This window comes from Hyperolius riggenbachi, chromosome 7, assembly GCF_040937935.1.
Source record: "Hyperolius riggenbachi isolate aHypRig1 chromosome 7, aHypRig1.pri, whole genome shotgun sequence".
NCBI lineage: Eukaryota > Metazoa > Chordata > Amphibia > Anura > Hyperoliidae > Hyperolius > Hyperolius riggenbachi.
In genome coordinates, this window is record NC_090652.1 from 215922851 (window position 1) to 215937309 (window position 14459).

The window sequence follows — 14459 nt, forward strand, 5'->3', positions numbered from 1 at the left end:
ATCTGCAGATATCAGACTATGAATGCATTTTGCAGGAACAGATCTTTTGCAGGAACAGATCTTTTGCAGATACTGATCTGTTGAATGTGTACAGCATCTTTGTGTGCAGCATCTTGCAAAGATTTCTATCTGATGGGGAGTTCAGCTCAATAGAATAGACTGTGTAGAGTATGGCTCTCATACTACATGGAATGGGGTAAAATTGGTCTTTGATCTTGCCTTTTCCAAAGACTTATCTCAAGTGTGTATGTAGCCTTACGGTGCGTACACACATGCGACTATAGTCGTTTGAAACGATCGTTCCCCGATCGCTTCAAACGACGATCGTTTAAAAAAAAGCAGCCAATGACCATTAAGTCTAACAACGGACGAGCTAGATCGTTAAAAACGAACGATCTAGCTTAGCGGATTTTTTCCTACGACGATCGTTTGCAATAGTAGTACATCGTTGGAATCGGTCGTTCGTACTAGGCTTCACATGCGCATTTCATTATTTCTCCATGGAACTTTTCATTTTTATGCACATGCGCAATAGTTGCTTTACGTGATGTAACGTTCGTTCTAACGATCAGATCGTTACACACCTTTTAAAACTAGCTTTACTTAGGTCGTTCTTTCTTCAATTAAAAGATCATTCGTCGGTCACAACGAACGATCGTTGTCGCATGTGTGTATGTAGCTTTAGGCTGTGTGTATGTTTTAACCTCTTGGGTACCTGTTAGGAGCTATTGGGGAAAATCACCCAAGCAGGACATGTGTAAAGTTTCTTGGAAGTTAATCTAAGCTGTGGCAATTAAATAAAATGTTAAGAAAGACTAATAGATTCAGAGCAGATTCAGAGCAAGCAGAGGCAGTATAACAAAACATATACATCTAAAGGGATGTAGGGATGCCTCGCAATGCCCTCAATGCACGGAATAGCTTGTAATGAGCGGTTACCGCAAAGCTTTTTGTCAATGTGCTTCGATAATTTACTGCATCTGTGAACATTTTTATGAATTAGCACAAAAAAAAAAAAAAAAAATAAATTACTGAATGCTGTATTTTCCTGACCAGACTCTTCTTTCTTACAGCTTTTTATGAATTGCCCCCATATGGTCTTAAAAATTGTGCTATAAGACACCACCTCCCCCCCCCCAAAAAAAAAAATTAGGGTACACTTCATTTTGCATGCAATCCTAATAAAGTAAAAAAATATGTCTGATCAGAGTAATCCACCTCACATTTCAGAAACAGGAGGCATCTCAACTATTAACATATAATAAAAAAAAAGAAAAGAAAAAAAAATCTGCCATTTAACAAGTTGGGGGAGAAAACTCCATTTACTGTATAAAACAATACAAACCAATACACCAATTTAATGCAGTCAGTAAAGCAGTGAGCAGAACAGTTATATGGACCTTAACATAGCTAGCAGCGAAGACCATAAAAACGGTCTTAAACCCTGCTTGGTATATTTTAAAGTTGGGGGCTTATTTGTAGTGTGTTTTCTTACAGTTGTAACTTTAGAAATAATACTTCGAGACAGATCAGCCACAAAGAAGGGGAATCACAATCCCTGAGCCTATATGCTATAGCTAGCACTCATAATCTGGCATGTGCCAATGGATGACACGCTTTGCTTTATCATACTGAATCTGTCATACTAATGGATCTTCAGGAGCCTTGAAATTTCAAATTAACTTGTCCACAGGCAGCGGTGATTATTCCCATTTTTAAATCAACTCTAACTGCAATACCATTAACTGTAACTTAATATAAATGGTGCATTTTATTCAACAGACCATCTGTAGGAAGAGGTATAAAGCATGAATGAAACCTTGATTCTCTGTCCCTTGGATATAATGGAGTCCAAGGACAATGAATACACAATCAAGTTCTCAGGCTAACGCTGACACACATTTATCAGTGTCCAAAAGGGCCAAGTGTCATTTGCAGCCACTGTATGGAGTAAATGCAATAACTACCACTCTATTCACTAAAGCTGCAGTCTTAACTAAAGTACTTCTAAACCTGGGGGGCAGGGGCTGATAATATGTTAAAACACAAAAAGTACTTTTACATAAAATAAAATGCATGTCATTTTAATGCAAATTCTAATAAAGATTTTATAGAACAGAGTGCAAGCTATGAAATGAACAACAAAATGCAAGACAAAGGGTGAGAGAGCCCTGCCCTTGTGAGCTTACAATCTAAAGGACATCGCCTTTGATTTTCAAGCAATTTAAAAGGTGATAAACTATTTAGATTTTATTGATATTGTCCACTAATCAAAAAAAATAAACATTGTATAGCAGAAAGGTCTTTGGTGAGGAAGGACATCCTAAACGTTTGAGCCCAAAAGATGAAAATGCTGCCCCGAGAAGGATAAGAGCACCAGGCATCACTCGTGAAAGGATGCTAGAGAGATCCTCGCTCTGATTGCAGCGATCACCACACTTCCACAACTAAAAATAGCCTCAAATAGTTCAAAGTGGGACTAAAACTCAGTCAGACATTCCATGCATGGATCAGTACACTACAGCATGCAAGATTAATTATTCATTTTAAGCTTCCTACTAAAATTTAAAGGAGCAGATCTCGGAAACAGAGCATGTTGAGGAGCCTCAATACATAACCACAGAAAAATAAAATACATTTTAAATGCAGTATACAATGCTACTCAGAAACAACTGCATTTCCAGTTATGTGGTAAACAAAAAACTGTAAAATGTTTAGGTGTGGCCTTTCTGAAACAATAGATTTAAATATCCATAAAAGAAGGAATATAAAACAAAAAGAAAAACAAAGCCAAAAAAAAAAAAAAAAAAAAAAACAGACTTTAAACACAAAGTACTACCTTTCCTTTCAGAGCGCTTCTTTCGTCTTCTCTTAAAACGACGCCTCACAAGGCTGAAAAGGTTCCCCACATTGCAAGTACCAGCCAGGATAGATGCCATGGCAAGCTGAAGGTCAGAGTACTAAAACTGACAGGCTGGTTAACACAGTAACGCTGAGGCTTTATAGCAAGCACCAGAGCAGAGCCAGCAGTTAACCCTCTGTCAGCACGCTAAGCAGCATACATGCCCACTTCTGTGAGAAGTCTCACTCTATTTCAGTTACCTCCCCGCAAAATGTGCTGGATGCTGAAATTCATTGCTATTAGCCACTAGAGGCACATGTGACAGTTATCCCTCCTGCATAATCACTGAGGAACTGCAAAGTCACTGGAAAGAGGGGAAAATGTATGATGAGCCACATGGTGGGAATGTTAACGCCAGAGTATTTCAGTATATTTATTTATCCCCATATCTTTCTGCCCAATATAGACCACTTATAATCCCTAATAGTTAAAGGGAACCTTAACTGAACGGGGGTAAAGAGTTTTACTTACCTGGGGCTATTACCAGCCCCCTGCAGCAGTCCTGTGCCCTCGGCGCCGCTCTGGAATCCTCTGGTCCCCCGCTGTCACTTAGTTTAGTTTTTGACGACTCACCAGTCGCCGGCCGCCATGCGTATTATTGGACGCATTCACCAATGCAATTAGCGCTATTGCGGACCGCAACGCGTACAAAAATACGCGTTGCCGCATATCTACGCGTGCGGAATGCGGCAACGCGTATTGTTGTACGCGTTGCGGTCCGCAATAGCGCTAATTGCATTGGTGAATGCGTCCAATAATACGCATGGCGGCCGGCGACTGGTGAGTCGTCAAAAACGAAACTAAGTGACAGCGGGGGACCAGAGGATTCCAGAGCGGCTCCAAAGGCACAGGACTGCTGCAGGGGGCTGGTAATAGCCCCAGGTAAGTGAAACTCTTTACCCCCCGTTCAGTTAAGGTTCCCTTTAAGGTTAAGAATCAATACGGTATAAAATGTATTAAAATACAAAATTGCAACTGTTGGACTTCATGGTGATGATTGATTTGGGCTGGGTGGGGGGCGTCAAAACCAGAACAAAGTTTTGATGGTGCCATTAACTCTTGTTTCTGGGGCCAGCCTGGTGAAGGTGGTCCAAATCTGCTCCACAGCATTTGGGCATCCAAAGCTTGAATATCCATTTTATTTTTACTCATACAAGTATAGGGGACTGCTGCGTTGGTAGTTTGAGAGGTAGATTAATTCACTGTAGCAGCAATGGCAAATTCCAACCACCAAGCATTTTAGTATAGCAAGTAAGATTCTTTGCCTAAGGACTGAGATTTATGCAGCAGCAACATGACACATGGCAAGATACAAAGTACTGCAAAACACGTGCCTGGGAATCGAAACTGAATGTCCCTACCATTGTCCAGGGTCAGCCAAGTGTGGAGTAAAAATACAGACCTGCACATGTCTAGGGTGTGGGAGGTAAGCTGCACAAACACTGGAGAGCATACATATTCCATCCCGACAGTGTACCGGGTGGCATTACTGCCTTGGATTCTAGCACTGTAAGGTAAAAATGCTAAGCATTTACCTACTACTCTACAGCAACTAAGGGTGCATACACACATCAGACCATAGTCTTTGGAAAATTCAAGATCACAGACCAATTTTACCCCCTTCCATGTAGTATAAGAGCCATACCTACACAGTCTATTCTATTGAGCTGAACTCCCCATCAGACAGAAATCTTTGAAAGATGCTGTACACATTCAAAAGATCAGTATCTGCAAAAGATCTGTTCCTGCAAAATGCCTTCATAGTCTACGATACCTGCAGATCCTCATACACACTTTGTTTACTAGACATTCATCTGCAGATCAGATCCACCAGGATGGATCTGCAGATGATTGTCTGATCTGCAGACGAATGTCAGTTAAACAAGGTGTGTATGAGGATCTGCAGATATCATAGACTATGAATGCATTTTGCAGGAACCGATCTTTTGCAGGAACCGATCTTTTGCAGGAACCGATCTTTTGCAGGAACCGATCTTTTGCAGGAACCGATCTTTTGCAGGAACCGATCTTTTGCAGGAACCGATCTTTTGCAGGAACCGATCTTTTGCAGGAACCGATCTTTTGCAGGAACAGATCTTTTGCAGGAACAGATCTTTTGCAGGAACAGATCTTTTGCAGGAACAGATCTTTTGCAGGAACAGATCTTTTGCAGGAACAGATCTTTTGCAGGAACAGATCTTTTGCAGGAACAGATCTTTTGCAGGAACAGATCTTTTGCAGGAACAGATCTTTTGCAGGAACAGATCTTTTGCAGGAACAGATCTTTTGCAGGAACAGATCTTTTGCAGGAACAGATCTTTTGCAGGAACAGATCTTTTGCAGGAACAGATCTTTTGCAGGAACTGATCTTTTGCAGGAACTGATCTTTTGCAGGAACTGATCTTTTGCAGGAACTGATCTTTTGCAGGAACTGATCTTTTGCAGATACTGATCTTTTGCAGATACTGATCTTTTGCAGATACTGATCTTTTGCAGATACTGATCTTTTGCAGATACTGATCTTTTGCAGATACTGATCTTTTGCAGATACTGATCTTTTGCAGATACTGGGAGCTGTGATAACAAACGAAAAAAACCACAGAGACACCGGGAGCCCCTATAGTGTATTAACTTCGCAAATCAGTATAGAAGTAGATAAAAACCTACTCACAAGTGTGGGTTGCTGATAGGCAACCACTTAAGTACGCATGTGGGGAAGTCCCGTCCCCACTCGGTCTTTGGGATAGAAGGTCGCAGCTCCTTAGGAAAAAGTTTCTTACCACAAACTTGTGGCAAGAATAGCACTCCAGCTGAGTGGGATGCTATACATATACAGGAAAATTGTAGGAGGCGCCCTTGTTGTAGGTAGAATGGTGTTTGTACACTAGATGGTGCTGATCTTAGGAGTAAACGGACTGGGCGCCAAAACTTTTGGCGCCCAGTCCGTTTACTCCTAAGATCAGCACCATGTATAGACCTGATGAAGCGGTTTATGCCGTGAAACGCGTTGTCCTGAGTGCATTCTATCAATAAATGTTATTCGTTACCCCTACTGAGTGAAGTGTCGGTTCATAAGGTAGGCGGTTTTACTTAACCATTATACACTGCACTGTGTACAAACACCATTCTACCTACAACAAGGGCGCCTCCTACAATTTTCCTGTATATGTTTTGCAGATACCGATCTTTTGAATGTGTACAGCATCTTTGTGTGCAGCATCTTGCAAAGATTTATATCTGATGGGGAGTTCAGCTCAATAGAATAGACTGTGTAGGTATGGCTCTCATACTACATGGAATGGGGTAAAATTGGTTTTTGATCTTGCCTTTTCCAAAGACTTATCTCAAGTGTGTATGTAGCCTTAAAGCGGAATAGAACCCTGCATTTCAACTTTGCTCTAAAACATTATTTACAGCATATTATATGCAACCAGCATTTTTTTTTTTTTTTTACTAGACCAGCATTGGAAGGGTTACACAGAGTTTTAAAGTTCCTGGAGATTTCTGCAGACGCATCCGAAGCTGAAATAGATACATTTTGTTTACATAAATGTATCTAAGTGTTGAATGTGACTCATCTCTCTGACTGAGCTGGAGGACAGCCAAAGTGTGTAACATTCAAACACTTAAATACATTTATGTAAACAAAATGTATCTATTTCAGCTTCGGATGCATCTGCAGAAATCTCCAGGAACTTTAAAACTCTGTGTAACCCTTCCAATGCTGGTCTAGTAAAAAAAAAAAAAAAATGCTGGTTGCATATAATATACTGTAAATAATGTTTTAGAGCAAAGTTGAAATGCAGGGTTATATTCCGCTTTAAGGTGCGTACACACATGCGACTATAGTCGTTTGAAACGATCAATAGTTCAGCTCAATAGAATAGACTGTGTAGGTATGGCTCTCATACTACACGGAAGGGGGTAAAATTGGTCTGTGAGCTTTCATTTTCTAAAGACTATGGTCTGATGTGTGTATGCACCCTAAGGGGGGCTGCAGGAAGAAAAATTCATAGTTAACGGCCGCACGTTGACAAAATCAGATTAGCTTCCTCATATATATCTTGTTAACTTATGATTAATGCTGTGTTTGAAAGGGCTACCAGGTACAACTGAAACTTTCTTTAGCACGGATGTCCAGAGTACTTCCTATAGGTTTACACTGGGCTACAGGTTTGCATTGAGCACTACTATTCCACCAAAAAAGCAGGGACCAGCAATGGAGATTCTTTAGATTTCTCTTCCTTTATAATGACACCTTTGTCAGCAAGCAACAGCTGAGAATGGTCATTTTAAAATCATAATTTGTCAGAGGTTTCAGCAGTGAATACTTGCAGATTGGACAGGTATAAAAATAATAATTAAAAAAAATTATTTGAAAAGCTAGGGAAATCTTCCTAAATTGCACAGCTTTGGGAACACGACAGTTTCATAGCTCATGACATGCTGTCACAAATATATCTTCCCATTAAGATCACTTCTTACCCAAACCTGGTAAAAAGTGGTTTATTCAGCCAAAACTGAACTTTCAGTACAGCCACTTGTATCAATTCTGGCAACACTGTACAATTGCACCATCTAGTGGCCAAACCTACAAAAAAAAATCCATTTCACAGCCCCTTTTTTTATGCTGACAATAGAAAACCTAACAAAGCATCCTAATTTGCTTAAACAGCTCTAAGTAATGGGGCTTAAAGGACCACTATGGCAAAAATGGTAAAATATAAAATACATGTAAACACATTCAACAAGTACAAGAACATACAAGTACATTTCTCCCAGAGTAAAATGAGCTAAACACTACTTTTCTCCCATGTTGCTGTCACTTACAGCAGGTAGTAGAAATCTGACAGGTTTAGGACTAGCCTGTCTCCTCGTGGGGGATTCACAGGGTTTTCTTTATTTCAAAAGCACTTAGTGATTGGCAGTTGCTCAGTCCAACTGCCAAAAGAGTGTGCAAACAGGCAGAGGTTCTGTCTACACTAGAGCATCACAACCGGAATAAGTCATGGACAGTGGAGTCAGGGATCCCAATCAGCATCCTTGTTTTGGGTCACTGAGTGCTATGGGGGATGCCTCGGGGCGACGTGCAGTTAAGAAGCCTCATGTGCCATAGTGTTAACACCACTGTATCCTGTGCGCGGGACACAATTGTGCATCCCCCGCTGGCATAGAACTCAGCTGTCTAAAAACAGCTCCGCTCCACAACTCTGAGGCACAGATTTCATTGGCTCCTGACCCCCTGATCACTGAGCCAAACACCATGATCAGGAAGTGAAAAAATGAATAAAATACACAGTGACTTAAACAATGCAGATTGCCTGGCTATCCTGCTGATCCAAATGAACATTTTAAATAAAATAATATTTGTTCTTGGATATGGGCAGAATAATTCCATAGGATGTCTGTGAGCCTACACTTCTCTTTCTTGTACTCTCAGTGAGTCCTCTGCAGACAAGATAACATCCTCTTCAGCCTAACACTGGCATAAGTAAAGGGACAATTGAACTGAAAGGGATATGGAGGCTGTCAGTTTTGTTTACTTTTAACACATATTAGTTGCCTGGCAGCCCTGTTGATCTCTTTGGCTGCAGTATTGTCTGAATCAAACACTTAACAAGCATGCAGCTAATCCAGTCAGACTTCAGAAGCTTCTGATCTGCATGCTTTTTCAGGATCGATGGCTAAACGTTTTAGCTTCAGAGGATCAGCAGGGCAACCAGGCAATGTGCATTGTTTAAAAGGAAATAAATATGTCAGCCTCCATATCCATGCTTTAAATACACGCGAAGCGAGAGGGATAGGGGAGGCTGCCGTACATTGTGTGACTGTCCAACACAGCCTACGGCTCTAATACTTTTAACCATAGACCCTGATCAGGGGTTTCTGACTGAAGTCAGACTGGATTAGCTGCATGCTTTTTCAGGCGTTTGATTCAAACACTACTACAGCCACAGTGATCAGCAGGGCTGTGAGGAAACTGGTATTATTTTAGTCAGGGAGAACACTTGTCAGAAAGGCATGCTTTTGCTAAAAATCACACAATGTCTTTGGGCCACAGAAAAATGGCGTGTGTGTGCGATTTCAAATGCAATTTTTTGTTTTCTTCCTGCATTTTTGCATGCAAATCACATTAAATTTGCATTCAATGCTTTCCCATGGGAAAACAAAAACTACTGTAGCCAAAACAAAGTATTTTTTCTCTTGTTGAATTTAAAATATTAACACAAAAACAAAAATGCACAAATGGAATAAAACTGGGGGGGAAAAAATGCATTTCTGCTCAAAGTGTGGTCCCAGCCTCAATTTCCATTTTGAGTTGGAACCACTTGACAAGACACTGCAGCTTCCTATCCGTTCCTAAGCAAATGTAAGCAAGAGCTGTTTCAGTCACATTTTCAAAAAGTATGCTACTCCCACTTAAGATTACCATATGCTTAAAAAAAAGTGTGCCTGGACCCTACCATTTTCCCACATTAGAAGTATAAAAAAATGCTGCAGTTATCTGTGCAATTCTACTCAAATATGCCAACAACAGCTAGTCAAATACAGCCTAAAGTACTGAAGAGTAAATGGAAGCCAACAGAAAAAAAAAAAAAGGTCAAGAAACACTGCCGATAATGATGATTTTATTGAAGAAAAAAAAGTAATTACCTCTGTTTTGCATCTGAATTAAGCACATTTTACATCAGACTATTTTGGGCTGCTGTTTATCTAAATCTATCTGAACTAAAAGTGACATGAGGAGATAGACCAGCGGTGTCCAACTGGTGGCCTGCCAGCCGCTGGCTCTTCTCTGAGGACCGGGAAGGCAGAGCGGCAGCAAAGCGATCTTAGCCCACGCTGGCCCAGCTATAAAGAAGTTCCGAGATGATGCGGAGTGATACACACTTGTACCGCATCACCCAGAAGTCAATACCGGCTGGCTCAGAGCAAGGCAGGAGATTTACCACCGAAGCTGCTGTGCACGTGACTGGAGATCGGCGCCCGAGGAGTCATCTGCTAGGTGAGTTGATCATTTTTGCGATTAAGAAACGCTCCCTAACGTGTATTTTTTTTTTTTTGAAGGCGTGGGGGGGGGGGGGGGGTAATCTGTATGCTGCCAATATAACTGCATTTTTGGGGGAAACCATTTCCCCATAAAATGCACAAGATCTGGCAGCTTATCCATACAATGCACATTTAATTGGGAAACTGCTGCCAGATCTTGTGCATTTTGTGGTAAACTGCTGCCGGATTGTGTTCTTTTTTCCCCTTGGGGAAGGTGGGGGGACGTTGTGCTAGCAAGAACCCTATTCTTTAAGTCGGCCCTCCATTATGTAGTTTAGGGAAAAAAAAAAAAAAAAAAAAAAAGATGGTCCTCCTCCATGCCCATGAAGTTGGACAGCACAGAGACATTTGTACGTACAGTGCCAAGCACACAAACAAACCTGAAGTGTGTGGCATTTTGAGGCTGCCATATTTATGTCTAGTGATGGTCATGCCTGGGAGAACTCCTGGAGAAGCATGCGTTATTTGGTCTAGTGACAGATTTGCAAGACCCTGATTTTCTAGACAAGCCAGCACCTAATCACTACGAGACCTTGGGCAAGACTCCCTAACACTGCTGCTACCTATACCGCATCCTAGTGGCTGTAGCTCTAGCACTTTGAGTCAGCCAGGAAAAAAAGCGCAATATAATGTCTTGACATAAGCATGTGCCAAGCAGGACATGATCACAGCAAACCAGAGATTTGCAAATCTATCAGCTGATCAAACAGATCACATGATTCTCCATGAGTTCTCCTAGACATGACCATCACTATGTCCTTTTAAACAAACAATAACTGCTCAACTTTTTGGCATCAGTAGTGTGAGGCTGGATTCACAGTGGCCAGTTGCATAACGCATGTGTTATAAGTGTGATCTGCAATGGACATAGGCAGTAATACAAAACCTGCATGCAAAGAGTATGAGCAAAGCAATCTGTTACAATGCAGTACTGTTAACAACCCCATAGAATGGTATGAGCTGAGTCGACATGCAACTGAGCAATGTAAACTCTGCACTGGCCCTGAATCGCACACCAGAAACAAGCATGTGGCTAACCTAGTCTAGTCAGACTTCAGTCAGAGCACCTGATCAGCATGCTTGTTCACGGTCTATGGCTAAGAGTACTAGAAGCAGGCTTTTGCATAGTTTAAAAGGAATTAAATATTTCAGCCTCTATATTCCTCTAATTTCAGGTCCCTTCTGAGTTCTGCTACAGAGCGCAGTGATATCCGGTTCTGATACTGTGCATACCAGAGGTAAATGCAATACCCAAGCAGTTTTCACTCAGTGCTGATCTGCTATAACCTTTTTCAAGTTTCAGATATCTTGCAGATAAGGACTGCAATGATATAATTAGCATTGAGAAAACACTGTGGCTTTGCATGTTTGCAGTAGTGACACCAACATCTTAGTTTTCAAATTCATGCATTTTGCCTCTAAATGTAAGAGATTGAGCTAACATTTTCTGAGAAGCATCATACTATATAACGTCTACTACTACATAAATGAGTGAACTACTGTTCAGTGTCGACAATGGGAGTTGCCATTTCTGTTTCTACCACAAGATGGTAGCATGTAATCAGTTTAAAAACAGCACATTGTTCTAAAAATTGGTTGCTCATTCAGCTTGTGGCAGAAGGGTCACTTTTGTCTTGACCAAAACACAACTGTTTTCTCCTTAAATGAGGCTGCTTTACACGGTGGAAATCAATATTCTCCATCTTTCCCAGCCACCTTTTCTGCTTGTTTAACAAAATATCCGTTTTTGCTTTTAAATATATCTATATATAGCATTAGACATTTTTAGAGAAAGGCTTTACTGTTTGTGGAGGGGAGGAGGGGGGAAAAGAGATTTCACAAAATGTCGTGCTCCAATGTGAGACAAGCCCTTATGTATGATAAATGAATAATTCTGTATTATGGCCATTTTATTTTGCCACCTGGTAGTGTCAATTTCTAGGCATGGAAGTGACAGCTTCTGTCTTGTTGGTAACTTATCGGGAATATAGTAAACATCACTGATAAGCAAATTATAGCCATAAAAGTTTTCCTGGCAGAATCTACTTCTGCCAGCAGAGAGAAAATGCAATAGTTCATGTATTTTATCTCCAACTCTGGGGCAGTTATTAGGCTGCCACTGAGCAGAAGTAACAAACCATTCAGGCCCTGTTCACAGTGGTCAGATGCTTTGCAGAAGAATTCTGCATGTCAACTCACTGTCCATACTTACTTTAAAAATGTTTAAAGTGATACGGAGCAGGTTTAAAATTCACCATTTGTACTTTGTACAGGAGGTCCCCACCATCCTCTCCTGGTCCCGCTGCAAGCTCCGTTAATTGGCGACTTCCACCTGAAGTCACCAGTACGACTCCCCACTGCGCATGTTACAAGTCATCAAGCCGGCCGCTATGCGTCATCACGCTGGCTGGCATGAGTCTTGCACATGCGTGCTTCAGAGTTAGAGAACTGCGCATGCGCAGGACCTCGTGGCCTACAGTAGGCTGGAGGAAGCCCCAGGTAAGTACAAATGGTGTTTTTAAACCTACTCAGTATCACTTTAAATATAAAATAAAGCCATGGGATATCTAAAAATAATAAAAAAAATTAGGAGGATGATAAATAATTGTTTTTGTCAGTTTACCTTCACCTTGGGTTCATAAAAAAAAAAAAAAAAGGTGCAATAATAGGCAGCATGTCAGCGGCACCCCTTGTTTTAAGGCTAACCGTCTTTTCTCATCAATTTTGGGTGTTCAGCTTGAGGGGAAAAAAAAAGGTAGATAAAAATGTCCGTGTCATTCTGTGTCCCTCCCTCTGTTGTGCTTGGCGCGCATGCTGGCAACCTTAGGACAAAATTATTTTTTACAGTCGTACAGACTAACATGTTGGAAAAGGTGGTGGTGTATCACCTTTCAGACAGCACCCATTAACATGCAAGATACTGAGTGGATCCATTTTATGGTTAAGGGAGCACGATACTAGCACATGACTGAAACCAAAGGAGCGGCCAAAAGCATGAAAAGGTTTGTGTGTGGGATGGCCCAAGATGGAGGTAGACATCCCCAATGCATTCATTCAGGCCTGGATTTACATCACAGGAGCCTATAGGCACAGATGTCTTGGCACCCTAGGCTTCACCCACCGTGATCTTACAAACCCCGGCCGAAATGCACCGCAAGTGTGCTGGCTGTCCCAGCTGTCGCCTCTTCCCTAGTTCCCCTGCACAGTGTAGGTAGCTACAGGTGCCCCTTCCTTTTAGGTAGCCAGATGTACCCTGAATATTAAGTAGCTTGAGGTGCCCCTGACTGAGGGGAGATCTCATCAGCGGAATGCTAAGACGGGTGAGTTACCTCACCGCCGTGAGCCGCCTTTCCAACATCAGGCTACTGCAGGCACGTAATAAAAATAGAAAAAGCTTGGGCTCTAAGTGTCAACAAGGAATACAAAACTGACAAATTATCTCCAAGAACAATACATAGCAGCCTATTATCAACAACTCAAAAGGTGCCAGTGCCTTATGGTAAATCCGAACCCTGCATTCTTTTTCAGACCGCTTCCACAACTCCAGAGGTCCAAGCTAATTTTATTTGAACTGCACTAGATATTATGGGTGAGACAAGAGGAGTAATTTTCTTTAAGCAGTTTGTAAATTTGTTCTAACATTTTACACACACACGGAAAAAAAATAGCAATCTAAACTAACCATGTCCATCTATCTATACCGGAGAAAGGCAGTCACGCAAAAATAAAAAATGAATGAATGATTATAAGAAAGGGATTTGTGGATTATGAACAGAACAGACTGTTAACAAGTAAAGCATTAATGCTATTAATGCTATGTGAGGCCGAGTTCTGCATAGCACATCATCATTTTCTTATTCTCAGTCTGATAAGAAAAAATACTTTAATCCTGACAGCACAAATGCAGAGCTATACATTAATCTACCTCACCATTATACCATCTGTTGTTATTGCATAACTTACATGGCTAAGGCAGAGAGTGCTAGGCGTTCAGAAGCAAATGCCTCCTATTTTAGGAATCATTAAAGATAATTTAAAACAGATGTTCCAAAAACCTGTTAAAATGTATCACAAGGCAAAAAGTAATACTATATAAAAATCAGCCATAAAACAAAACATGAAACTCAGTGATTCATTAAATTTCTCTTTACAGTAAAAAAAATTGCTATAAACAACAGTGCTGCAAAAGTTTTTTTCTGCCCGTTTTTAAATGAAAATCTGAAACATATATTTGTAAAACTGACTCAAAGACTTCCAATTTGAATTTTTAAAGCCTAAAATCTGTACTCTCTGCTGTAATGGCTGCCAAAAATGTCCCTCCTCCTCCATGAGTGATTAGCTGTACAAGGCGGAACCCTTGTTAGGGCTGGAATGCACTAGGCATTGCTGTGTCCGGCGATACCTAAGGTGATTGCAGTCGCGTTTTCCGCTGATTTAAAGCACTTCAGAGTTTGTGTTTTTTTGTTCTAAAAAATAAGCCCTATTAAAAACTCACCAGGTGTCCGGA

At 41.0% G+C, this 14459-nt stretch overlaps 1 protein-coding gene across 2 annotated transcripts in view; it reads right to left on the reverse strand.

Moving 5' to 3' along the window:
- The window catches only part of ADARB1 (adenosine deaminase RNA specific B1), a 168750-nt gene that overhangs the window by 78765 nt on the left and 75526 nt on the right, over nt 1-14459 (reverse strand). The window contains exon 1 of one of the 2 annotated variants that reach the window (XM_068245210.1): nt 2840-3007. The exons of the other annotated variant lie outside the window; for it this stretch is intronic. Coding sequence (XP_068101311.1) covers nt 2840-2939 — 100 coding nt within the window. The 5' untranslated portion in view covers nt 2940-3007. Of the gene's footprint in view, nt 1-2839; nt 3008-14459 lie in introns of those variants that run through there. 2 annotated transcript variants of the gene reach the window in all.